Below are 27,931 nucleotides of genomic sequence, written 5' to 3' on the forward strand. Positions count from 1 at the left end.
TTCCTACAATTTAATAATTGGTTTAATATTTTTAATGCATCTTTCCAGCTTTTAGTTGAAAGTTAATTTCCCGCTTGGTCTTGTGCAAAAGCTGCTAGAAAGGAAAAATCAGGTGGTAAAGCAGCATCTGTACACTGTAGCTGAGTGCTTAGAGTTCCTTCAGGCTCTCTTACTCTCTCAGCCCTGTTCTGAGCCCCAAGATTCAAAAATGCTTGCATAATTGGGTACTGTTTTGTGACTTATTAATTGCTCTCTTGGGTATATATAGTTGCATGTGAGCCAGCTTGGCTACTTTCCCAGCTTGCATCACTAGCAGCTGTTTTGCTTGAGGCAGATGGCTTGTAAGAGAAGCACCCATAAATTAGGGCATTGCTGCTTTTCTCAAACCATTCTGTGAGGGAGAACCTAATAAGATGATGTTTCACAGTGTTTTCTTGTATAGTCTTCTAGACTTCATGTCTAAACAGTATCTGTTACAGTTTACTTTGATTACTTCTTAATAATTTTAGAGAAATATTGATACTCCATTGGAGTCAATATGAAAATGCTAAGTTGAGAGTCACTGGTGATGTTTTCTACGTAAAAGATAATTCTGAAAAAAGAAATGAATTAATGTTAGAAAGAGGGAAACCTTTATACTGAAAGCAAGAACTTTTCTAAGGGCAGTAGCTAGAAAAGAAGTGGAACTGCGTGTGTTAGGAAATCTATATCCTCTACAAATACATGTAAAACCCTTGAGTAGAGTGTTATTTTTCTGAAATAAATACTGACATTTCTCTTATACTTCACATACTCATGTTCATACATCTGATGTACAGTAATAGCTGTATTTCTACAGAACTGTCCCTGAGGATTGGTATACGATTTGAGTATTCCTTGCAGTCTAGCCTTAAAATGCTTTTCCATCCATACATTCATTCTGTAGTTGTACACATCACTGCTCTAGAAGCTGTGAAGCATGTTGCATGAATATCATCCATGAGCATGCACATAAACCTTGTCTTTCTTTATATCTCCAGACTAGCGTAAGTAGAAACTCTTATGTTCTCCATTTCATAAAATTACATAGCAAATTTAATCTTTGTTTTCTGCCTCTGTATGGGACTGCTGTTAAGTCTCTGTGCTTTGTTGCCTTGCCTTAGCTTGAAGAAGTACTTGGAACCACCCCTGCTCACAAACTGGCCGTGTAACTGATCTCTGTCTTTATCATGTTGTTTATAAATCACTTTTTAATCACAGAACCATAGAAGGGCTTGGGTTGCTAGGGAACTTAAAGATCATCTAATTCCAACACCCTGCCATGGGCAAGGCTGCCACCCTCTAGACCAGGCTGCCAAGATTCCTATCCAACCTGGCCTTGAACGCCTCCAGGGATGGGGCATCCACAGCTTCTCTGGGCAGCTGTGCCAGTGCTTCACTGCCCTCTGAGTAAAAAAAATTCTTCTTAACATCTAATCTAAATCTCCTTTGTTCAGTATAAAACCATTCTCCTTTGCCCTATTACTATCAGACCATGCAAAAAGTCAGGCTCCAGTCTCCCTCTTGGTTATAAGTTCCCTTTGAGGTACTGGAAGGCTGCAATAAGATCTCTCCAGAGTCTTCCCTTCTGTATACTGAAAAAGCCCAGCTCCCTCAGCCTTTCCTCATAGGACAGATGCTCCACTGCTCTGGTCATCTTTGTGGTTTCTGGACTCACTCCAACAGTTCCACATCGTTCTTGTGCTGTGGGCTCCAGACCTGGATGCTGAAGTTCTCACAAGGGCGAAGCAGAGTGGGATGATCCCCTTTCTCTCCCTGCTGGCCATCCCACTTTCACTGCAGCTCAGGATACTGTTGGCCTTCTGGGTTGCAAGTGCACACTGTTGGCTCATACGGGCCAGCTTTTTGTCTAGCAGAATCCCCAAGTTTTTCTTTGCAGGGCTGCTCTCAATGAATTCTTCAGATCTGTTCACACATTTCAGTTGTTTAAACGTCTAAGTGGTTCAGGTTTTGTGGTCATGACAAGTGTTTGGTTTTTTATATTTTTGATTTTCACTAGATGCCAGACTTTCTCATTTCACATCTCAGAGTGAAATGAAATGTGATGGTGGTCTTTCTGCTATACTAAACTTGTTACATAAGTCTTCTTTGTATGTGTAAAAGACATCAGAGTTGTTTATATATTCTTTTGGAGGTGAGAAGGAAGTTGGAATCTGGAGAATAGGTATAAATTATCTCTTGCTTTCAGTGTTCAAATCATTTATGTATATATTTATGTATATTTCAAATTGCAGTAATTTGAGGAGGCTGGCTTTCACTGTTTGCATAGTGTGTAGAGGTTGGGTGATTTACAACCCTCAAATTAGGCTATGTATGACATAATGTAGTGGAAATATTTCAAATGTTCATTCACACATACTCTTGCAACTGGAATTAGCTTATGTGAAAAGACCCAGCCTAAAAAATAGGCTCTAAATAAACCTGTCAGCTGGGTTAGAAGTTACTACAATCTATGTCATATGTAAGAAAGGAATAAAAACAGTCGCTTTGGGCCCAATATTTCATAGCTTCAAATGTCTCCACTCTTTTTTATCTTACTCTCTTAAAGCTTGACTACATTTGCTTCTTCAGTGTTAAAAGATACTATTCATCATTTGGTGGCATAATTGAAACATGGGCTACTGTGACTGTAGAGGTCAAAACAGGAATATTCCTCATATTTATATTAAACTGGAGTCAGTAACAGGTCTTTAAGGAGTGTCATTTCTCATACCTACACACCTGTCTTCACTAAACAGGAGAGCACCACTGTGCACTCCTACTGCACAGTGCTGTATAGCTGCATTAAAGAGCTTTGAAACAGATACAAGGTTTGTTTTTGTTTTGTTTTTTTCCATCCCCCCCCCCCTTTTTTTTTTCCCCTTGTAAAATGTGGCAGCAGGAAAAAAGGAAGCCAACAACAAAGGCTATTATCACTTTTCAGGGTCTTTTTATAGTTTCTCTCCCTCAATTTGAGAGATTTATGGCTTGTTTATTTGTTTTTCCTACCATCTACTTCCTACTGACTGATCTCTAGGTCACAATCTCTCGTAATACTTATGGCAATTAGCCTATGTCTTACTGATCTAATTGACCTTATAGGCCAGCTGACTATCCTTGGCAGAAATAAGCACAACAAAGTTAGACAGTACGAACAGACAGACTGGGAAGTGATGAGAAGAGGAGAAAAAAATGAATAGTTATGAAAAGCAAGATAAGATCAATACAATCAGCATTATCTTATCTTGTTTTTCTTAACTATTTACTTTTTCTTCTTTCCATATATTTCAGGCATGGATCTGTAAACATATTTTTTTAATTCAGAGTTTGTGGCTTACTTTAATCTCATGCTTTTGTTTGAAATGTTTGGTCTGTCAAGCATCTTCATGTTCAATAATCTTTATTTCCAATAGAATCCATTATATGTAAGGATATGTGTCAGCAATTTCCAATTCCACTGGAAAATCTAAAACAGCAACAGTGGAAGTTCTTCCTATAAGGTTTGTTTCCTTTTGTCTTAAATACAGTTTATTTACTGTTATCAAGTTGGAGAGAAGAGGGAATTACTTTCTGTCTAGTCAACACTGCTTTTTATGCAAGTATGATATTGATTGTTTTGGTTATAGTTACTTCAAAACATTGCTGCTTAAATGTGAGTACTGAAGTAGTTTTACCTTGAATTATGGTGTTTGCAGTGGACAAAAGTAAATTCATAGAACAGAACCATTAAGATTGGAGAGACAAGTAAGATCATCAAGTCCAACCCACAGTGCATGTCTGTGACTGCTCTAGACCATGTCACCTAGTGTAACTGTTATGTAGTGACAGTGACTTTTCTGTATCATTTGATGTTTTTTTTGTTTTTTTGTTTTGTTTTTTGTTTTTTTTTTTTTTTCAAACATTTGAGCAGAGTGCTGATGCAAATTACTTCAAGATCTCTTTCCTGGCTGATATTCTTGATATTTCCTGGCAATAAGAACCTAGTTTTCTATCTAAATATGTTTGAAGAAGTGTCTTTCTGGTCATTTTTTTCTTCTGTATGAAATCCCTGAAGTTATTCTTTATTTGTTATGTTTTAACAAATCATCAACCCAGAAGAGACCTATCCCTTTCTTTCCATGTAAGTGTGATTTCTACTATGACAGTAATGGGAAATCATATCATAGTTTCTTTTTGGAAATCAAAGTACGTTGGCTGATTCATTTATAATCAGTGTGCTCTATTTCAGGGTACAGTAGGTTTCTTGAATATGATATCCATGTAAGAAAGTTCTATTGATTTATATATATATATATATATATATTTGTAGTGTTTACATATTTCAACGATTCACCTCTGAATTCATTTTGGGGCAAATTGTTTTTCTTCCAATTTTTGTCCATTTCCTCTGACAGCTTCCCCACATTTTTCTGCATCTCTCAAAGGTGGTATAATTTCTGCTTTCTCTTCCTATGATGCAAGACACAACATGTGATGTACTTCACTGTACAGAGTTTACTCATTTGGTGGTTACTATAATTAAATCTTATCTTTCATGTGTTGGACCAAGTATGAATAAATATTTGTTTATTTATTTTGGCTAGTCTCCCTCCTGGTTTAATATGTATTTATTTCACAAGGGTATTTGATTAATATATGCATTTTGAATGATAGAAGTTAATTGATACATTTAAAACATTCGGAGAATAAGTTCTAATGGCCACTTTACAATTTAAAAAATTAGTGCCATGGAAAATGTTATTATTGATTTCAGAACTCTGTATTTAAGTAGTTTAACAAGAACAAAAAGAAAAATCGTTTTCATAAAGCTCAATTTGGATAGCTTCCACGTTTTAAAAGAAACGAATAATTCTACAACTATTTGTCTTTTTCATAAAGATCATGAGGGCATTTTAATTACTTAATGGAATAACCATTTGTAATGCTCTGATATGTAAACTTCTGTAAAAGCTTTTCTTTGCAACTCATTGAAGCAGTATTTTTCTAGTCAGATAGTGCTTTGAACCTTGGCATCCCATAGTTTTTCTGTGGTTAGCGTTAGTTGAAAATTCTATGTTTCTTTTCTGCTTTAAGAAAAAAACCTGAAAGCATGAAATTCTAGGAGAGGTGGATTCTAATCAAGAGGTGAATTTGTTGAAAAAGGGGGTAGAGGTGATCACAGATCAGTTCTTGTTGTTGGATTCATCTTATTAATAGCTATTCTGAAAAATTTAGTCTGGATGAGACTTCATAGCAAATACACAAAAGGCTGTAGAAGAAGAGAAATGGAAGAATTAGTGGTGATCCCCAGGGAATAGTTACTTAGCATGTCTTTGTAATGTTTGATGGATTTATTGGGTATGCTGTACTGCCAGTGTATTGTAAATAATACTTGTTCCAAATGGCTAATGTTGTTCTTACTGTAAAATTTGTACTTCATAGGTTTTTATGTGATTTTTTTACAGTTCTGATGATTTTCCTAAGTGTCTTGCAGTTTAAAAGAATGTCCTAATACTTTTCTGTTTGTGTCTAATAAGCTGGGTAACTGTTTTTATTGTACAGTCACTGGAAGGTACTTGACCTCTCTTGACCTCTTCCTTTTTATTAGTTTCTCCATGTGAGTCATGCTACCAAAATGAAAAATAAGTTTTTTGTTAACTGAGTATTTTTGAGATCAATTCAGCTTGATACATTTCAAGCCTTTTTTCTTTTTTTTTTTTTTTTTCTTTTTTTTTCTTTTTTTTCAGGAAAGGGGCAGGCTTATCAATTTCACTCATAAAAATCATCATGAGTTTATCACGAGGCAAGGTGGAATTAGGCACACTGCACTCCCATTGCACTGACTTTTCTTTATTAGTGTTGCACTTGGAAAATGTGTGTGGCATAAACAGTTATCTGTGTTGGGCACAACATTTGAGGGATATAGTGAACCTCACAAAGTGATTTTGAGTAAGTCTTTTTCTAATGCTTTAAAATAATGATGTCTTCCTCCATCTTCTTAGGGGAGAGTTTGACTTAAGTACTGCTTAGCATGAATTCAGTGCAGAGAAATAAATTGGCACTTTCTATAAAGTGTTGCAACTTGCATTCCCTCATTTTTCTCTGTTTCTATCAGTAATCTGTATTACCTTGTTCAGAATTTCTGTATTTTTTCCAAGAGATCTCATATTTCCTGGCACTGCAACCAGAAACTTGTCCGTAAAAGTATTTTTTTAATGCTAATTTAACATTTACTGACCCAAGTACTACTGTAATCAGGCTTATAATTACAGTCTCTCATCTGTTTTAAAACTATTAATTCCTTAGCTTGAGCAACAGAGAATTCTGTTAATTCAATCCCCATGTATAATTTCCAACCTCAGCATTACACCGATGTGTATGTGTATATATATATGTTTATGAAGATGCTGTGTCTCAGTAGTAGCTTGGGAGTTTTGAAAATAGAGCCTCATGTTCCTCATGTGCCTCATGTTCCAAAACGTACTGCCTTGTAACCAAAGTTAGCTGGACAAGAACTATCATATTTTACAAAAACAGATCTTTTAGTGAATTGTCTCCCTGAATGCTGTGCTGATTGTTTGCTTTCCCTCATTTTTTGCATTCCCTCATTCCTATAGGAATCTGGGGGCATTGAATGAAGCAGGCTGACAGATTTGAAATGAAAGGGAACTTTGCATAATCTATAATTAGACATTGGAACAAGTTGCCCAGAGAAGTTGTATATAAGAACTGTAGAGCTTAATTTTTACCCTGCTTGTTTTGGAGAGGGATTTGGGGTTAGAGTTGGAGAAATGTAAGTATTTTTATGAGATTTTCAAATACAAAGTTTTGATAAAACATCTTTGTGAAAAAATCCGTAACTCTGCACTCAGTGCTTAAGAAACACCACCAGCGTCATCAAGTAGTGGCCGTATGAAATAATTTCTTGCTGTTTCCTGCCAAGATACAGATCAGAGTTTCATTAATATATCCCAAGGTTAATAGGTGGAAAAAACACTTGATTAAAAAAAAAAAAAAGAAAAGGTAACAGAGGAAATCAGTTCATCTCTGGTAAATGTTCTTCGTTACTGTGTTAAGAATATATCAGCACACAGTAGAATGTTTCAACATTAGATTTGTGCACATTCATCTACAGCAGAAAGATGAAATTTAAAGTTGCTGTCTTGATCTGTTGCAGCACATATAGCAGCAGTGTGTTAATACACCACTGAAGGCTTTAGATTTTACTGTGCATCATTTTAACACAGTATCAATACTTGAAAAGGGAAAGACGTGAAAAGTGCAGACATGAAAAGGATGTTTTGGGAACAGTTTCTAGATTTTGCTTTTCATAAAATTAAACACAACTTGAACAATGGCTTTAGGTTTTGCACGACAGTGAGAGGGGCACAGAATGCGAGAACGCTGGAGCAACTACTGGATCAGAGCAGTAATCCACCTAGCACTATTTCTTCCTTTGATGGTGATTAGAACCACATGCTCCAAAGGAAAATGCTTGTAACTGGCACTTAAAGGATCTGCACATAGCAGGCTTTTTTTCCTCTGCCCTCCCTCCCCCTGTTCCCATAAATTACTGGTTGGCCTTTACTCTGACGTACAAGTCTGACAAAACCTAGAAGGAACAGGAAATGACATAAGTGTGGTTTTAGCCTTTTTTTTTTTTCTTTTTTTTTTTTCTTTTTTTTTTTTTTTTTTTTTTCTACATACAGCCACATAAAGAGGGGGGGAAAAGCCCCACACATGCACAAAAAAAAAAAAAAAACAAAAAAAAACCAACACTTTATCTTAATAGGCAAAACACCTTTTAAAACTTCCTGAAGTATTTGAAAAATATCGAAAGGAAGATCTGAGCAAATAAAAGGGAGGAAAAATAAAAAAGGAGAAGTGTAAACTTTCTAGAGCAAGCAAAGTGGAGGCTGACCTGCTGATACTCCTGGTTAGAAAAGCAGAAGTACCATCTTGTTTAAAAATAAGAAGAAAACAAAAGAAAAAAAAAAAAAAAAACACCCAAAACAGCCAATCAAAAAAGTATTTTTCCATGCACCTGCAGGCATTATTATTAACAGTTCAAATAAGCCTGCTGAAGACTTACTTGAAACTTTATTGTTACAGAGGAGCATTTTGGATCTGGTACCTTGGAGTGTAGTCAAAGCGTTTTAGTAGGCAGAACCTGTATGTTTCCATGTTGTTCTTATCTGCCCAGGCTAATCCGTTGCACACATATTTGATGTATCAAATGGGAATTTAATGAACTAACTGAATATGATTGAGGCTCTTGGTAATGAAAGTATATATAAGGTTTCTTACAAAAGTGAAAATAATTCTTTGAAAGAATTCAGCTTAGTTTAGGATGGAGGCATGGCCATCTCCCATCAGTACACACATCCAGACCTCAGAACTGGGAAAGCATAGTCTATTTCTCTACAAAGACTGTGTCTATCTCCATACTTCACAACCTATTCAACATTTTTCAGGCTTGGATAAATAAATTGTGTAGAGACAAGAATTGATAAGTGTTAGGATTGCAAAAATATTCTACTTATACCCTCTCCCATTTATTTTTGTGGAAAGGTTAGTGGCTTCTGAAATATCATCATGCTCTAAGTATCATATATATTTTGCTTTTGAATGAAGTGATTTTTTTACAGAGTTGATTTCTGAATCAAGTTGCTATGGTGTTGGTTTCATTGCTTATTTAATTCTATGCTTAGTTCCTATGGAAATACTTATGGAGCTCATGCCTTGTGGTGTCAACCAGATGGTACTGGCAACTAGGAGTCTTATATTTGATCAATGAAAGACTTGGTCGGAAGTCATTCTTCTACTCACTTTGTCTCTGCTAACATATTCAGAGCATGGAATGCGAACAAGTGGTGTCAAACTGGACAAGTTTTCTTTTCCTAATGAGCATTAAAAATCATGCCAAGACTTCACTGAAACTGCAGCTTCCTGGTTCGCCAGTTTAGGCAATCAAACAGCAGTGTTACAAATCTTAATGCTATGGATGGACTTGTGTGGATTGTACAGTTCAGCATTTCAATGGTTCTATGTTGAGAAAAGTAAAACTCATAGGCATTTCTTGTGCTTAAAGTTTTGGAAGTTTAAAATATTCCTGCAGTATGACTTTAGCCTAATAGAGCTGTGGCTCTCATGCAAAGAAGATCCAAAGAAAATCCAACTTTTGGACCCTCAGCTCTTGTGAAACACGTCTGGTCGGGCCCTGCAAATATTGGATGCAACCTGATGGGAAAGATGATTTTCTATGAAAAAATCATTTAATAAGCAGTCTACAAACTGACATTTTTCATTGATTGTGTTCTTTGACTTTTCATCTGCTTTTAGTTTATTTAGACTACAATCCTTTAAGGTGATATTTTTCCTTACCTCTTCATAAAATTAATGTTGTTTGTTCGTGTGGCTGTGTGTGCTATAAATTGTATTAGGAGGGACCTTTCCTGCTCTTACTTTGTGTACATTTTTTTAACAGATGTGTCTGGTGTTGCTCACCTGTGCTTAGTCAAAGTGCTATACTTAAGTTTTGATAACTCCTGGGTTCCTATTCAACAGTCAGGGTTTTTTCTGTTCTACTTGCATCCCTCTGTTCTGCTTCCCATCCCTCTTCCTCCCTCTCTAGTCCTAAATGTCCCCATAAATCGATGGATTATGAATAGTTTGAGATAAGTTGAATCTAAAATTCTTTGGTTCAAATTATATGGCATTCGTCAGGAGTATAAACAAAGGGTAATACCTGATGCACAGTGACCATTTTGCTGCGTGTTTCCAGTAAGTTTAAGGTTTCCCTAGATGCAACTTAACATCTGTAGATCTGAACGTTGCAATTAATTCTTCTAAGTAGTTACTCTGTTGTTAAGGACTAACAATTATTTTTTAGCTTTTTAACTTCATTTTCAGTGTTAAAAATTCCCTCAGTGGGACTCCTAGCTTGATTTGAGCGACACGTTTCAGTTTGAGCTAAACCCATCTCAGCCGTTGGTGCCCAAATCCGAAACAGCCACTTGTACTTAAAGCATTTTTGTATGCGGCTTCATTACATTTTAACTGTATTGAAATAAATTATATAGACAACGTAGATTTCAATTATTTTATTTAAGCCTAGTACAGACCCTGACTGTTAATGAACAAGTAGTACTGTTGTAAATTTGTACTTTTTTTCATTGTTGTTTGTATTTGTTTTGTTGTTGTAGTAACTTTCCTTCAAAATCCCACCAGCCTGACAAAGCAGTTATATAAAAACAGGGCAGTGTGATCATTGCTCTTTGGATGAACTGGGAGTCTGTGGGAGTAGACAGGCTGACATGAGAACTCATCTGGTGTATGTGCTCACAGAGAGTGGAAAAGCCATACTTTTATCACCTCACCTGAAATTCATAGCATTTTCAGAGTCCACAGAAAGCTTATTAGGTTCCAGTGGTGTGGCTTCTGTAGTGTTGGCATTGCAAATTGATGCTCATAAGCTCATGTATGTGATCTGTAACTTGGAACTTCTGTGACTCAAATTTCTCCTAGGTCAGGTGTTTCTTCTTAGAGGAGACAAAGAATGTTACATGCAAGTGGGTTACAAAATCTTAGTATTTCAGAATATGGATCTTTCTGCAACGAGTCCAAGAGTTGCAAAATCAAATATTGCTGAGGTTTTGCCAGAGACATGTTTTTGAAGATCTGTTCACATTAAGTTAAAACAAACCATTTCCCTTTTACTTTCATTCTGCTCAAAGGTTAGTGCAATTCTTTGTGACTTATGTTGGCAATCTTCAGTAATTAATTAAATTTCTGACTCTCAAAAATAGTAATTCCCAAGATACTGCCTTTTTACTATTTCAAAGTGCAGTTGCAATGCATGGCCTTAAGCTAATTGAGCTGAGTGTGGTGCACAGTGAAAAAGTAATTGTAGCTGATAGGTAGTTTCTAACTTGAATGGGAAATAGTAGATTCTTCCTTAGGCAGAGAAGTGTTTGTGGAGAAGCAAGATTTGTTAGCTGTGGTAACCTCTAAAACTGCCCCCTCCCTCCCCCCTTTGTCCGTAAAAAAACTTCAGTTCTGCAGAGCACAAACTCTTCTAGTTTCTGTTCCTTTCTCTCAAAGATTTTTTGGGGGGAGGCTTTCTGGATGTGAGTGCCACCTTGTGGCCTATTTTCAGCATTTAAGCTATGGTGATAATCCCCCTTCATTATTAACTAGGAAGAATTTGGGTAGAACAGAATTTTACCAAGTTGTATTTGCCTGGAAGAGTATTAATTGTTTGAGCAACTGCAGTTTTTCACTGTGCTTATTGGAAGAGGTTGTGCATATAGTTTTAATAAGGTTATTTTAATTACTTCAATATGTGCCAGATGGAAGTTTTACAGTTAACATGCACGATGGTAGTCTGGTAGCTGTGGTAAAACAATACACCTGTCTTCTCTCAGGAGATTAGGCTTTCAATTCACCAGGATGTATAGTGAACAAAACCAAATAGTATTAACTTGTTGGTATCACACAGATGAAGCTGTCTTTTGTTACTTCAAAAAGTTTTGGTTCATTTGCTGAGAAAACTGAAATCAGTGGCAAAGCTTGAATCTTCTGGTTTAAATGAAAATGGAAAGTTTTCAATCGTGAATCTGAGCTGTGAAGATTTTCATTTGATGAAACAGTGTATGAAGTGATGCCATCCCATTTAAAATATCAAACCATAATTTGCACTGGGAGTAGGTTTTGAGTGAACAGTGCACATTGTTGTTGCTTGTGCACACTGGGTGGGTATAGGGCAGAAGTTTTAGTGGTAGCAATGAAGAGTTTATGCCTCTCAGATTCTGAGGTTGTTTCTCTACGAAGGTGGTGCTAAAGAAGAAAGGAAGTCTTTGAACTTCTAGTTCTCTAGAGCTTAATAGGAGAGCTTATAGAGGTGTGTATACTTAAAGGTATGTACACATTTATGCACAAACGCAGAAGAAAGCTGTTATAACAGTAAAAACATCTGCAGTTAAAGATTTGATACAGAAATGTTCTAGTATGAATAAAAGACATAAGTATGGCGAGACAGTGTTTGTCAGTGCTGTACTGCTCATCAGTAACAGGCTAATAGTCACCTTGTATGTTTTGGTTTTTAGAAAGGGTTTGATTAACGAGGCCATGGTAGCTAGACTAATCATTTTAAAAACCTCAAATCCTTAAAATCTTAATTTTGGGGTCAGTGTTACGTCATGTAATATGGCTGTTCTCAGTCTGTGCACATGCTTAAGCAGTTGGCCATCTTCAGTTATCATAGCAAGTGGATGTTATAATAACTTGAAACATGGTGCTAAATAGTGTCCGTGTGAAGATGACAAAAGAGGAGTCTGTAGGTGTTGCCTTTGCCTGGGTACTGCTGCTGTGCAGCCTGCATTTCTTCACTGACACTTTCTACACCTTCTGCTGGGCACGAGCCAGTATGGAATATTGTGTTTGCCCCAGGAAAGAGCTGTTAGTCTTGGAGGAACAAAATCAAACATAGCTCTCACCTATAAAAATAAGCAGAAAAATGTCCAGGACTGCGAAATATGAACTAGGAGGCGAGGGCATTTTTACCTTATTTGTGCTCTGTAATGATAGGTGGAAGAAAGGGGAAAAAGAGTTGTCTTTGTTTTTGCTTGTGAGTGCTTGTTTTGTTGTACAAATGAATTGATTTATCAGAGAATAGTTAGAACATTGATCTGTCATGAGAATTTAGTGACTGTCAAGAAGTCAGAAAAACTGATCACTTTTGGAATGTAGCAGACATCCAAATTTCATTCCTTGTATGTTGTTATTTTTTGCTCACTGAAAATTTAAGCGAGCACTGTTGACGTACTTGAAGCTGATAGTATCTTCAGATTGTGTTGCTGACGTTCTTTTGTGGTTTTGGTGGGTTTTGTGAAGCTGTTTGGCTGATAGATTCATAATCATACTCAAGCAGAAAGTAACAAAACACTCTTTCTGCAAGAGAATGCTTTTTGAAATACAGATAATGTTTTTAACCTGAGGTATTGAGGAGCTGGGTTTTTTTGTTTGTTTGTTTTTAATGAATGATGATAGTACAGTGCTTTCTACACAGAGCTCACAAAAGAAGAAAAAGAAGTTCTAAGCTGGATTCTCTATCAGATTTTTAAGAGAATGAAATATTAATACAGCTGGTCTAGACTGCCATGAGCTGTGAAATCCATGCAGTTTTATTAGACAAGACCAAATAGAAAAATAAAGATTTTATTTACATTTCCTAAAGTAAGCAAATCAATCAATTAAATTAACTCTTAGACATTGTCATTACAGATGCTCTATTTCCTCATGGTGACATAGTAGAGAAAAACAGTAGTCAAAAAACCCAACGATTTTAGGTTGCCTGTTGTAATTTAATGTGACTACTGATGCTGAATGCATATGATGGACATTTCTTTTCACAGAGTTACTACCACATTCTGAATGGTGTGCACACAGTTGATGTAATGTATTTGATTTCAACAAAAAGATTAGCAATTGTTATTGTGAAAATAGGACCTGGAAAATGCATACGAATCAGTGTAGTTAAAGCCAATGTCATTCAGTATGGACCTTTGATCAGTTTGCATGTACATTTGGAAAGTACATGTAGGGCAATGCCTGTACTACTAAGACATGTCTGTTGATCTAATATCAGTGTGTATCAGTATATTTGTGTTCTTTACTTAAATATCTTAATATTGGAGAAAAAGCACATAAAAATGAGCCAGTATTAAGTCTCAGTAATGAGATGTGGTTCTGGGAGAGCGTGTGGACAAGATGGCAAAGATGTCTTTATTTCTCAGCTGTAGGGTGTTTTTTGCTGATAGCTCTCATTTCACAGTTTAGTGTGGTAGTCAGTTTTACTCCTGAGAGGCTAATAGCAGTGGTATTAGTACATACACTGATGTCGTTAGCTGTGTTACACAACTTCTCCTGTTTATGGACCCAGTTGTACGTAAGCATATCCCAGATAACTATTCTCCCTTTTACTTCTCTTTTTAGGAATTATAAAGTCAAGAGGCTTTTCCTAGATTGTCCACCTTTCATCCTGCATCTCTGCCACAGTACCCCAGATTCCTTACCTTCACGATTCTGTCTGACTCTCCTTTAACAAAAATGAACGAAATATTTCCAAGTAATGAACCATCTACAGTATTTTGTAAATATGATCTACAACAGAAATAACATTTATGAGTATGACTCATAAGATTGTAGACTCCCATCATTGACTCTAATTGGCCAGTTGAGTCCAAATGTATTGGGCAAGAAGATAGAGAAAATGGAGAGGCAGTTTTTTTTTGCTAGATTATGATAAATATTTTATGTGTGTCTGTATGTGTGTGTGTGTCATATATATATATAGGAAAGCTTGTCTAAATACATATCCCACTGCAGAACTCTTGGTTTGCATCCATCAACTGTTGCAAAGTCCTTTCTCATGTGTGGTAACAAATTGCATAATGATTATAGAACTGAAATAATAAAAGGAGCATAAATGAAGACAGTAGGTTCGGTCTTTACCCAACCATAATTCTGTGTATACAAAACTACTTGAAATCTTTTGGTGGCTTCCTTTTGAACATTTTCTTGACAAATTCTCATGTGATTTTTTTTTATTTTTTTTTTTCCCTCCTTCTCTCCATGGATCTTTATTGGATGTTAAAGCAGCAATAAGTATTAGTTTAAGGAAAATCTTTTCCCTTATTCCTAACTTTTTAAACAGTTTTAAATATTTTACAAAATATATGAATTTGTAAATTACCCAGTACAAAATATACACAGTACTGTGTTTTTCAGTTTTGGACTTATTGCAGCAATTTATTTGATTAGACACAAGCTTTAGCTGTAAATTCACTTTGACATTGAGATTTGCTTACTGTATTGATTTTTACTTTTTACTCTGTGCTTCTGCTATTCATGTAGAAAGTTCCATCATGAGATTTGCCAAGCCTAGTATAGCCCATATCCTGAAGGACAGGGGTGTATTTTATTGTGTGAGGAAGAACTGTGTATTTCTCATTTCCTGATTTTAGTAGCTGGACACTTGTTCTATATTGTTCTATATTGGATTTTAGAATAAATTGACTTTTACTAGTCTGGATGAATAGATTTAGATGCTTTATCTTAGAACTTAATGTTTTATCAAAAACCTAGAAATATTGAAGTAAACCTATGTAGTTTTGCCCATCATCAAAAGATCCCTGTTGCATAGGAATTTATTCAGACATTTCTTTAGGATTTTAGTTGTTGTAGCATTGACAGAGAAAATAGTTTCATATGGAAAAAAATAAAATAGTACACCACATAATCAATTTTTATTCTATTTTTATTTTTAAGCATTAATGTATTGACCGTTGTTCTTCTTTATTACAGATGATTCTTTGGGATTGGGATTTGAAGCAATGGTACAAGCCCTACTACCAGGTCAGTGTGTTATGAATCTAATTATTATCTGATGAAATTTCACTGAGCACAGAAGCTTTAGTTACCTAAGTTGTTCTAATGCACTCTAGTTTATTGTATCTACATAGCAGTGATTTAATATGTAGCAGTCAGACAGAGTTGGCCCTGTCTTTCTGTGGTCTACATGACAATAGTATCAAACCCAGCTAAGATGGGAGCAATTTTGCTTGCTTATTGATTGATTGATCGTCCTTTAAATGCTCATTAGCATAAGATTAGGGACTGATTCCCCACAGATGTTAGAAAACTTAGACCTTAGATCTGACCTTTTTTTTCCTGAATGTCTGTCTCTGGTGTTAATGTTGGCATCTAATCAGCTATTCCTGCTCCTGTTCAGGGAGCTGCACCAAATAAAAACTAATGACACTAATGATATTTTTGAGGCAATTTTTAGGATTTGTTTCAGTATAAATAGAAGTAACACTGATAGTGAGGCTGTGGAAATTTTACCTCTGCAAGAGTCTTAAACAGTTTGGCCACCAGAGCTTCTGTTGCCATTATTGGAGGATGTAGAGTACTAATTTTGCTTCTAAGAAAAAGTAATAAAAAAATTGAAGTAAGAAGAACTGGGATAGGATCTTTATTTTTTAAAGAGAAAAAATAGCTTAGTAGCTAGTATTGAATTTTGAGAATTTTTTTTTGCATGAGGAAATACCAGTAAAAATTGCTTTGTTAGTATGTCTACATATATTTTTTCTTTAAAAGAAAAATATTTTGCAGTATATATTTTGCAGTAGATAGGATGCTTACTTAACTATTCTAAAGTTAAATGTTTTGACATGTTAATAGTTTGCAACGATTCCATCCTTTTTAGAATGCTGGCAGTGGAACTGGAGTTGATCTTTCTGTACTAAATGAGGCTCGGAGCATGCTAACAGACCTCCTGACTGACCCATCCCTTCCACCGCAAGTGATTTCTTCCCTTCGAAGCATTAATAGTTTGATTGGTGCTTTCTCAGGCACATGCAGGCCAAAGGCTAATCCATTCACACCATTTCCCGGTTTCTTCCCCTGTCCTGAAGTAGATGATCCTGCTGAAAAAGGAGATCGAAAGCCACTCAAGGTCAAATTACTTTTTCATTGTCACTGTGTGTGTGTTGCTATTTAAATATATCTATATATCTAGAAAAAATAATCCCTACACTGTGTTACTTCCATTTCCAGACAGTTGACAGGTTGTCCAAAAATGGTCAGACAGCTAGCTTAGTATCTTGGAGTCGGATAAACTGGATCACAAGCCAGATTCAGTACATGTGCTGAAGCCTTCTTTAGGTATTATGCTAACACGTGTGCTTGTTTGAGGGAGTAGACTTCTCTACTGTCAGGGATTTTCAGCTGTGCTCCCCATGTTGCAAGAGAGTCCACTGGACACAGGAGTCCATTCTAAGCCTGACAGTGCATAGTGCTCAATGTTGCGTTGTGACCAAAGTCTGGGCTCAGACAACTTGCTGCCTTTTCTGGGCTAAATGCCCAACCTGCAAGAATTTTTGAGTCTTGCTTTACAGTTTCAGCTATTTTCTCTATTTTCTTGCAGATTATCTCGAGGCACGAGTCCATTGTATTTTGTTAGACAGTTTACAGGTGCTGCGTACCCTTGCTGCCTACTTAACTGCTCCCAGCATGTACTTTTCCAGCTTGTATTTGACTGATTTCAGACCTGCCTTTGATTTTGTTTGTTTAACTTCTGTATAGTAAATCACTCTGCAAGAGTGGCTTAATTAACACCTTCATTGCCTGTCCATCTGAATATTTGGTTGCTCTAGTGCAGCATTGGCCTAACTGGTTTGTCTAATTTGGAGAAAATATATTCCTCTGGTTCTAGTAGGGCTGCTTAGGGACTACTACAGGTTTCTGTGTAGATAGTGGTCTTGTTCTGCTTATACAGTTTCACCTTTCTGGCTGTGACTATTGCTTTTTGCAGCAAAGCAAACAGGATCAAGGTACATCTTATAGCAAGGTCTCACCGCAGTCTGACATTTCGGGGTCAGAAACTAATTTTTTTTGTGTTAACACTTTTCCATTATTTGAAGTCTATGGTAGTGAGTGAAGTAAGATCTTTGACCACTCAATGAAACTTAAAAGTGTGAAGTCATAATTTCTGCTAGACCTTTTGAAGTTAATATCCGAGGGTGACTTTTCCTCATATGTGATCTTGCAGACCTTACTCAATACTGCAAATATTCCTTTTAAATTCTTTGTTCAAAACATTCTTTTTCCTGACAGAGGGTTTTGATTTATTTTTTTCCTTAGCAAGGTCTGATTCCATTTATCTGAGTTATGTGGAGCGGTACCTTCCTCCCCAGGTTGAATGGACTTATCAAAGGTTGAGTTAAACAAGTGGATTGTGGACTGACGGGAGTCAGATTTCTTAAATGTGGTTAGAATACAATATATAGGTTTTATGTGCAATAAATGCAGATAAACCAGAGCTAGTTTTGCAGTTTGAGTTCAATGATCCTATTACATCTATTACTTAGGCTATCTTAATTACCATTTAGATGTTGCACACATTTCTGAGTGTAGCTCAGTAAGATAGAGCAAATAAGTCCTGAGTTATATCTATATAGGACCATTTGAGAATCACAACAGTGATCCTATGTTTATGGGCTACAACATATCTAAAATAACAGCTTCAAGGCTGGGAGTGGAGAGGTATCTGGGAAACCTCTTTGATGCTATGAAAGTGGTGTGGGAACAGAGAAGAAGCCTTCATGTACCAGGGCTGGCCCTGTGTCAACTTTTCTTTATTTTCCACAATAGTTCTCAATTTTTGTTATCTGAGTTCCTGAAATCTGAAGTTATTCTTGGTGCTGGAAAGCTGATTATGTAGCTGTGTGATTGAGCTGAGTGGAAAAAATTATCCATAGCCCCACAGCAATTGGCTGTTTCTGCAAGATCTCAATTTCTGGAAGCGATTGAAGAGTAATAGTTGTACCATGTGGATTTCAAAGCACAAGTACCTTCACTTACATTAATTTCAAGCAAATAAAAGAACAAAAATTAAATAACAAAACCACCATCACCAATGAAACATAACTCTTTGCAATAAGCTGAATAATTTTTAAATGCATCTTTTTAATTTTCTTGATCAGTAAAAATAAAGATGAAATACTGTGCTTCTTATTTTACCATCAACAACAGTAGTGTCATATCCTATCTTCAGTAAGAAAAAAATGAAGTCTTAGTATCTAATTTCAATTACATCAATTTCAACTCTAATGAAATTATTCAACAGGGATTAATTAGCAGGAATAGCCTGCCAACACCACAGCTGAGACGATCTTCAGGAGTTTCTGGTATTCCACCTATAGAGTCACAGTATTCTAAATGGGAACGGAGTAACAGTAAGAGATCTCATCAGGACTATAGTGTGTCAAGGTAAGCACCTAACAGGATTTTAAGGGTAGAATAATAAACGCTGCCTTTCAGAAATGTTCATATCTGTAATGGTGTAAGTGTCTAAGGTAGAATCTTATACTTAAATTGTGTCTTCAAATTCTGACAGTTTAAATTCGAAAACATATCAAGTTAATAATGCACTGTACTTTCGTAACTCCGGCCTCAAGGAGAAATTCAGTCATTTTGAGGCTGAATGGCTTGCACCATCATGGTGACTGGGACTGAATATTGGTTTTGGTAGGAAACAACAACAACAAAAAAGTAGTCAAAATAAATTACTTTGTTTTGCAGTTGTATAACCCGTTAATGATTACTGACTTCCTCTTTCTCCTTTCAGTTGAAATTTAAAATTATACATGTTTTAAACGTATTGGAAACTTGTTTCCGAATTAAAAGGATTATGTGACATTCTTGTGTTTGGTAGCCACTGCTGCATGCATGTATAGCAGCGTTTATTATTCATACGCTTATTGAGCAAGCATTAAGGTATGATAAGAAAGCTTTCTCATCAGTATAATGCATAAAAATATTTATATATATAATTTTCCCATTCTAAAAGAAAATAATTAGATTCATAGAAATTATTTCCATTGGAGATTTCGTGCATGCAGTTGCTTTTAATTGCACATTACATCTTTGTTTAGTGCAGGAAATGTTTAATTGGAATTTAGGAGTGTAATTCCAGGCCTACAACAGCAGATGGCATAATTTATCAATCAAGTTAACAATATAAGTATTGGAGTTGGCAGTTAAAAGCAGCTTTATTTCTAAAGATATTTAATGATTTCATTTATTATGTAAGACTGATTTGGGAAGCATGCTGTAGCTGCATAAGATTGTATTTGCAATGTAAACAGTATTTTAAAAGCTTTTAGACCTATTAGAATTTAGCTGGCTTTGTTAAAGCATATGCTGTTATATCAGATATTATCACTAATGAATAAATTTACACATCGTTGTGTAGTATTTAGCAGTGAGATTTATAGGAGTTATGCAAAGCAATGATTCAACAAGTTCCAATTACTTTTCATAGTATTCCTTAAAAAACAAATGGTCGTGAAAGCATTATTCAGTGTCCTGCAGAGAAGCCTAACTGATAAACCAATACAATTGCTCAGATAGATACATTGGACTCTTTCTAGACAATGTTCAAAAAAAGTAAATATAATTTTAGGAAATAAATGATATGGCACGTTGTCTGAATGCCTTCAGTGTGCCTTTTTAGTACTACATAATATTTTCTGTTGCTTTTGCACAGTATTTGTAAGTTTTGTAGAGGTTCATTGTCTATCTGATCTTGAACTTGATTTCTTTCTAGTATTTGTTTTTTATTCGAATGGTAGTTGAACCCTATCAGAGCAGTCTAGACATCTTGCGAGCATTTTATTTGATAATAGTGGAATACAAGGTAGGAAAGAAGGAAAATTCTTTCTAGTTGAACTTCTGGTTTTGATTTCCTTGTTTGTTTGTAATTCAGCCAAGGATCTCATTCAAATGGGTCTTTTGGTGCAAACTTGCTGACGATACCAAAACAGAGATCATCATCTTTGACATTGGCTCACCATATAGGTTCCAGACGAGCAGGTAAGATTGACATTCTGCCATCAGGCTGTGTAAATTGCACAAGGTAGTAAGTATTTATTTTATTTTATTTTATTTTATTTTATTTTATTTTATTTTATTTTATTTTATTTTATTTTATTTTATTTTATTTTATTCTTTTCATGCAAATGTAACACTAATGTAACATCAGCATTTTCTGTATCTTATAAGAATATACTTCATATATTATTTTATATTGCCTTCTAAGAATACTCAACATTACAGCTAACATCAACTTTGTATAAAGTTCAGATATTTGTCTAACACTATGAATCTGCACAATGTTGTGTTTGACCTGGTTGGTAATTGCCAAAAATTGCAAAGTTCACATTCCTTAATAAGGAACCCTTTTCTTTTTTTTTTTTTTCCTGTTAGTACTACAGCTTTTTGTAACAGAACGATGTTATTCAGACACTGTGGACTTAAAAATAGTCCTTTAGAGCACTTGATTTCTATTCTTTAGGCTTGTGAGGCAATTCAGGGTTGCCTGAGATACTGTTTGAGATGTATAACATACGTATCCCGTATTTAAGGGCAGTCGGTGCCTACTGCACGTCCTTTTAGTCGTTTGTTAACATGCAGTGCATAATCATAACAATTAAAATTGAATTTTGTTTTGTTGTTTGCAGGAGAATAAGTAATTCAGCTATGGGGCACCCACAGCACACTTACATTATTCTGCTCTTTGAGCCTTTGGCAAAGGGCACTATTTTTCCTCTTTGATAAGAGTTTGTTTACAATGGCTATGAGGCACTTTGTGCACTCATAGATGACCCATCTTTTGTAAGTTTTTGCAAAGGAGAGAGCTGATATTTTGGCTTAACGCAAAAATTTGTTTAAAATTCATATCAGGTACATAGTAATCACAGCATGATTTTATGAGCTTTCTTTCCTGGATTTCCTGAAGTAAGCTCAGGAATGGGGAGTTATGTGTATGTAAGCAAGACTGGTTTTGTTGTTTTTTGTTTTTTAAATGTTGAATTACCCATGAACAAGCTTTAGGGTTGTGTTTTATTTTTGTTGTGTTTCATTTTTGTTTGTTTGGAGTGCATTATTAGGCAGATTTGAATGGATTGGTATAGCATTAATGAAAAGGCCCATCACTATTATTAATATCTGCCCACTTTAATCACTAGCTTCAAAGGCATGATTACAACTTTTTTTTTCTTGCTTTGTTTTTAAAAGTGTCTCAAGCATTTTTTTTCCCTTATCACAAAACAATGAAGAAAAAGATCTTCCTCAGGCCAGCTACCAAAAATGAAATGGTTTTGCTCATTTGTTCTGGAAAATTTAAATACAAAAATCTGAATCAGAAGAGGAAATGGAAAGCTTCAGCAATTGCTTAAAGCTTGCCAGATGTTGTACCACCTTATGTAGACTACTGCTTCATTTGTGTGATCTAGACTGTGTGGAATATTTGTAGCTCTCAAAACTTGGAATAAATCTTGCTGATCTGTGTGTATTTACTTCCACGTTCTTTACTATATATAAATGTTCTTGTTTAATTCCAGTCTTTTTGAACAGAAGTGGTTTTACTGTAATATGTTCACAATGCCATATTTGTTTTGGAAGGTGCTTCTCCCAGCCTGAGTCCCGTGGGTTCACCTACTCATGGATCTGTCTCCAGTGGCAGCTGGTCACCAGTAGAATTTCCTGATACTGCTGATTTTCTTACAAAACCGAGCATTAACATCAATAAGCCTCCGGCATACACATATACTTCTGCAGATTATCAGCAGCAAGTTAAAACACCTGTGGGTTATGTGTGTAGCAGGTACTGTAAACTATTACATTTTCACTAACTCAGTGTGTTGAAAATACTGACAATTTTTTTAGAAAAAAAGAAAAAAGAAAAACAATCTATTATTTATTAGGATGGAAGAAAAGGCATGTCATAAAAAATTCAGAATGCTGCATGTGTGCAATTGAATTGAAATGGGAGGAAGAGCAGCAGTTACTGCGGAGTAACAGTATTTTACAGACTTTAGATAATAATTTCCTGCTCGGGATCTTAATTCTGTATGTCTAAACACTTTCTAAATAATTAGCCTTACTTTGTTAATTTGTGTATGTGAGTCCAGAGGAGGTGGTAGCTGATTATTTTCAAAGTACAAGTTAAATCTGTGTGTGTCTAAATAGAGAAAGTACTCATGGTCATGTGGTGAAGGAACCTTGAAAAGCATTCCTTTTAAAGGAAAGTAATTTGCAGATCTATTTCAATAGAACATAGCAATAGCAAAAGAAGAAAAATACTGAATGTTTTAAATATATCTCATGTATTCTGTAAGCTGTGGACGTCAGATATTCAAGCCTATTCCATCACTAGAGGAAGAATTTGTGGAATATAAAGGCCAAAAATCAGGTGGGATTTTGAAAATACATAAATACTTGTGTTTGTTTTTTTTTTCCCCTAAATCCAATTAAATTCAGATTTTCCTGTTTCTTCATTAAATTGTACTATAATTTTTAAGCAATGTCTATCCATATATTTTATTTCACTTGATACGGTTGATATAATCTAAAATATTGACTATTTCAGAGTAAGAATAACAGGGTACCAGCTGTACCTTCATAGACCCACAGGTCTATCAAGTATTTCAGTATTTCAGAATGTTGCTACCATCTCAGCTAAACTTAAAACTGCAACCATTTGTGCAAGTAAAAAGTCATGCTACCTTTTCTATGTCTTGAAATATGTTTTGTAATATATTTCCGCCTTTACAAATTTATTGTTTTCAAATTCTTAAATAATTGGTTTAGAAACAAGCTATTTCTTTTGTGAAGAGATCTGTACAAGTTAAAGAATTATTAGGCATGAGTGTACAAATAAATTATTGATACAGTAATTATCTATTTATTTTAAGGTGAAGTTGGAAGCGCTGGTCTCTCAAAAGAGTCTTTCCACCATACAGAGGAGACAAAAGATGAAAAGAAAGAAATAATTACTCAAACACAAAATAATTCACCTGTAAGCACACAATTACAAAAGAACTTGCAGTAACTTATGTCAGTAGAGTATTTATTTATCAGTTGTAACATGCTGTAAAGAGGTTTTTGCATCGCTAACAGTTGTCATCTCTGAAAGGAAATGGGGTGGCACCGGTTTGTTTTATAAATATAAATATATAAATAAATAAATAAATATATATATTTACAATTAATAATAGGATATTTCTATGTTCCATAAATGTCACTAGCAAATGACAAGAAAATGAACAAAAAATCATGCAGTTCCCTAAAATTAATTTTTGTGGAATTAATATAGATAACGTGTAAATGCTAATTGAATAGTATTTTCTCCTGGAAGTTCATGAAGTATGTGGCAGTTTCAGTGAAACTACTAATGTTCACGCAGTGCAGTATATTGGATGTGCAAGAAGACAAAGTGCTTCTTAAGCTTTACTGATATTTTGAGTCTTCACAACACTTTTTTTTAAAGCTAGTTCAGCTAAGGAATTCTCAAAGCTCAGTATGTGTTTTGGTACCTTATACCTTTTTGCTTTGTTTTATTAACTCAGTTTGCTTTAAAGATTATGATAAAATAATTATCACCATCTCAGGAAGCTTCCCCTAAATATGAAAAGTGCAGTGTTATTTGTAGTGTTGAAATATTATTTTCTCATTGCCACAGATATGGTATCATTCAACAAATTCAATAATGGTTTACAATTCTTGTAGGGTTTTTTGGTTGTTACTGTTGGCAAATTAGTTTTCATTCTTATTTTAGAGCTGATTAAGTCTCTTACTCTTTTGCAGATGGTGCAGAGTCCTAAACTAGAAACGATGATAGCAGAACACGATTCACTGATGGAGAAAATGAACAATTGGAATTTCCAAATTTTTGACCTTGTGCAAGAAATGGGAGACCAGTCTGGAAGGATCCTTAGCCGGGTTTGTTGTCTTCTGTTACACGAGGGATAGGGAGGGTGCCTGAAGATGCTATGCCTTTATATTAATTTAAACCATGAAGAAATTTTGCATTCAGCATATATTTGAAAACGAAGTTGTGAAGTAGTAATTTCATTTCTCATGTACTCCATCTTACTGTAAACCATAAAAAGTGCTTTGTTTATAGGCAAATTGTTCCAAATTGGCTGAATTTTGTTTTCAGTGTAAAATACTTTCAATTTATGGTTACTGGAAGAGGTTTGTAGTAATGTGCTATTTCCTACAAAAATTCCTGCTTTTAGGATTGCTACCTTGTTTGTCAACCATTTCTTTTTTTCTTTATTTCAGTAAAATATTTCTGCCAGAGCTGCACCTGTGGGGGAAGAGAAGTAATTTTTTAGGCAGTCTTTTGCCTCTTGATCCTAGAAACAATGGGGATTTTTTTTTCCATTCTGCTTTCTGCATGTAGTATCCCTTTTATCTCTGTCTGACTTAATAGCAAGCTCTTTGGTGCAGTTTAATGTTGTGCTGAAGCCAATCTAATGGCAAGTGCATAAGAATGAGCCTGTTTGCTCTTCCCCAGACTTTCTCATTTATCAGTGTCACCTGTAAAATTCTTCCTCTTTCTTTATACTGGATTTAGGAATTGTGGGGTTATAGTATGAGCTGGATTAGGTTCTGATCCAAAGATTAAATGCTTTTTACTTGTTGATATCTTAATTTTCTAAGTATTCTATCCTGACTTAGAATGCATGTTTCTCTTGGTTTAGAGGTAGTGTTATGAGCAAACACCTGGAGGGAAGGAAACAGGTTAGAAGTAGTCAGGTGCAGGTGGAAAAACAAACTGGCACCTATGTGGAATTCAGGAAAAAACAATGGTGACAATTTGATTTTTTTCATTAGGTGCTATCTTTTCTTTCGCAATCCACAAACATTCTGGCTGTTACTTTTAAGTCTTCAAATAGATGTTTTTTTTCTTGTTTTTGTTTTGTTTTGTTTTTTACTTGATCAAAGTTGACAAGGCTTTTATCACCTCAGTTATTGGTTGCTTTTAATGTGCAGTATAGCATGTCACGATCCATTTTTGAGTGGTATTTTTGCAGTTGTATTTGATCCATACTAGCTGGCATTTCGTTTTTGTGCAACCTATAAGATAGTTCAAACCTGTAAGTATTTCAGTGTGCAGGTTTCTATTTAACCAGAATTTATGTATCAGTTCTTCCTGGATTTATGAACTTTCATGAACTGAGTTAATAAAACATGAACTTTCAGGCAAACTTTAATTAATATCAGCAATTTTCAGCTCTGTCAGCAAGCAAAATTTTTAAAGACGAGGATATTTTTAGAATTGAAAAAGCTCAAGGTGCTCAGCTATTGTGATGTTTTCCAGGCTAAAATTCATTTTAATATATGTTTAGGTAACTTACACCTTGTTTGAAGACACTGGTTTGTTTGAGATTTTCAAAATCCCAATTAAAGAATTCATGAATTACTTCTGTGCACTGGAAAATGGCTACCGAGATATTCCCTGTAAGTAAATATCCAATTATATATGCTTTTTTCTTTTATATTTATGTATTTCCTTGAGGTATAATATTAATATTCAGTATGAAGGTATACAGCATATTTTTATATGATATATTTGTATGATATATCTGTCAAAATTTAGCAAAAAAACAAAAAAGCAAAAACCACAACCAAAATACCAATAAACAAATACCCTCCAAAACTAGGCTTGTTAATTTATAGGTTGAATATAGTCTTAAAGATTTTGAATGAGTCATTCAATCAAAAGTACTGAAGTCAGTAGGAGAACCTCAGCTGATTGAACAGAAAATTGGACTTGGGCTGTAATTGAAGAATGAGAAAGAACTTCGACTTTAATCATTCATCAATATGTTTAGGGCTGCCAGCTTTAAAATAAATAAATAAATAAAATCATGTCGCAGATATGAATGCCTTATAGCCATCATTGATTAGAAGGTTACTTAATCCATTCCAGATTTTCAGGCAGGATGAAGTGTGCTTAGAGCTTGTTTGATTTTTTTCTCTCGCTTTTTTCTTAAAAGCATTCAATGACAGTGTCTACTACCAGTTAAAATGCAATCTTTTCCTGAATGTTTGAGATTTCCTTTATAGTAAATATGGTCCATTAGATATTTCACTGTTATTGATCCTTTGTGGGAGATAGATAGAACATTTGTCCACTTGTATTTAGGGAATTTTCTTTCGTTTTGAAGGTCTGTCAAGTCCCTTCTTATATACAGAGTTCTAATTTTCTGTAGTAAATCCTTTTTCTCAATGCTTACCATTTCTTCCAGATCTTCACTGGAGAAGGCAGATCCAAAAGTGGCAGAATAAATACTATCAGATTTTCATATGGTGCATCTTTTAATAGTATGTTTCATTTTATAGACAGTCAGTGATCCTCCTTAGATCCATTCTGCAGCATACAACAAGCAGTACTAGAGTCTATTACTAGTATAATTTTAACAAAAACAGTTAGATTATATATCAAAGATAGTTATAATTATTTAGATATTAGATAGAAAGGTTCAGTTCTGTCTTGGATTCTTACTAATTTGATTGATTAGTCCTTTTAATTACTTTTCTATACTGCTTTTTCCCTGGGTCCTTCTGCAAAAAATAGAACACTGAAAAACGTTAATGAAGTGTTTAATAAAAGATGATAGAGGTGCTGTTTTTATATGAATAAAATTATTATCATGTACCATGTCAACAAGTTGCTCAGTTGAGTTAGTTCCAATTTTTCTGTATGTAATTCCTTTTTCTGGTCTTGTTTCTCCACATTTTAATGTAAGTTAAAATGTTAAGTTAAATGTAGATATTTGTTTTGGTATTTTCATGTCTTACTGCATTTTTAATTTAACGTTCTTCTTTTATAAGATGTATAGGCGTTATGTCTTATACAAAGTGTAAACACACTTAAGTGTTAGCTGACTTTTTGTGTGTGTTTGTGGAAACTGTTTACAGTAAGTTTACAACTCAGGTCGAGAAGAAGAAAGAATGAGAAAATGGCATTGAATAAAGAGTCATGAAGATTGAAAGGCAAATATAGAGTATTATGTCAGAGTAAAGATTGAAAAATGCTACAAATGTTTTTGTGTTGGTTCTTTTCTTTTTCTTCTAAGGAAAAAAAATATTTATGTGTGTTTTAAAACAATTTTAGTGCAAAAACTTCAGTAACAGGTGTGTAGAGAAACTCACCTACCGAATTTATTTTTTAATTTTCAGATCACAATCGTATACATGCCACAGATGTTCTTCATGCGGTGTGGTATCTGACCACACGGCCCATTCCTGGATTTCAGCAGATTCATAATGAACACGTACTGGCTGCTGATATGGGTATGTATCCACAGAGTTTATTTCTATTCTTTTGCCATAAGAATGTTTTAATGAAATCACAGTACGCTGAACAAAACCACTAATTATCCTTATCACTCAAGTGTTGTTTATATTTTAATATGAGGCAGTAGCGATATGACAGTACTAGTGCATACTATTCAGAAGTAAAATGCAATTGATTTTAGTATAGTTATTAGAAGAATTGGCTTGTTAGCAATCT

General features: G+C 34.9%; 1 protein-coding gene across 2 annotated transcripts in view; it reads left to right on the forward strand.

Annotated features, from left to right (window-relative positions):
- PDE3B (phosphodiesterase 3B) overlaps positions 1-27,931 on the forward strand; it is a 73,205-nt gene that overhangs the window by 40,523 nt on the left and 4,751 nt on the right. The window contains exons 2-11 of one of the 2 annotated variants that reach the window (XM_072338173.1): positions 15,364-15,414; positions 16,268-16,516; positions 18,689-18,831; positions 20,330-20,436; positions 22,027-22,228; positions 22,743-22,816; positions 23,319-23,422; positions 24,211-24,345; positions 25,761-25,872; positions 27,598-27,711. In XM_072338173.1, coding sequence (XP_072194274.1) covers positions 15,364-15,414; positions 16,268-16,516; positions 18,689-18,831; positions 20,330-20,436; positions 22,027-22,228; positions 22,743-22,816; positions 23,319-23,422; positions 24,211-24,345; positions 25,761-25,872; positions 27,598-27,711 — 1,291 coding nt within the window. The remainder of the gene's footprint in view (positions 1-15,363; positions 15,415-16,267; positions 16,517-18,688; positions 18,832-20,329; positions 20,437-22,026; positions 22,229-22,742; positions 22,817-23,318; positions 23,423-24,210; positions 24,346-25,760; positions 25,873-27,597; positions 27,712-27,931) is intronic. The other variant, XM_072338174.1, reaches the window with a different exon arrangement.

Source organism: Excalfactoria chinensis, chromosome 5 (genome assembly GCF_039878825.1).
Source record: "Excalfactoria chinensis isolate bCotChi1 chromosome 5, bCotChi1.hap2, whole genome shotgun sequence".
Lineage (NCBI taxonomy): Eukaryota > Metazoa > Chordata > Aves > Galliformes > Phasianidae > Excalfactoria > Excalfactoria chinensis.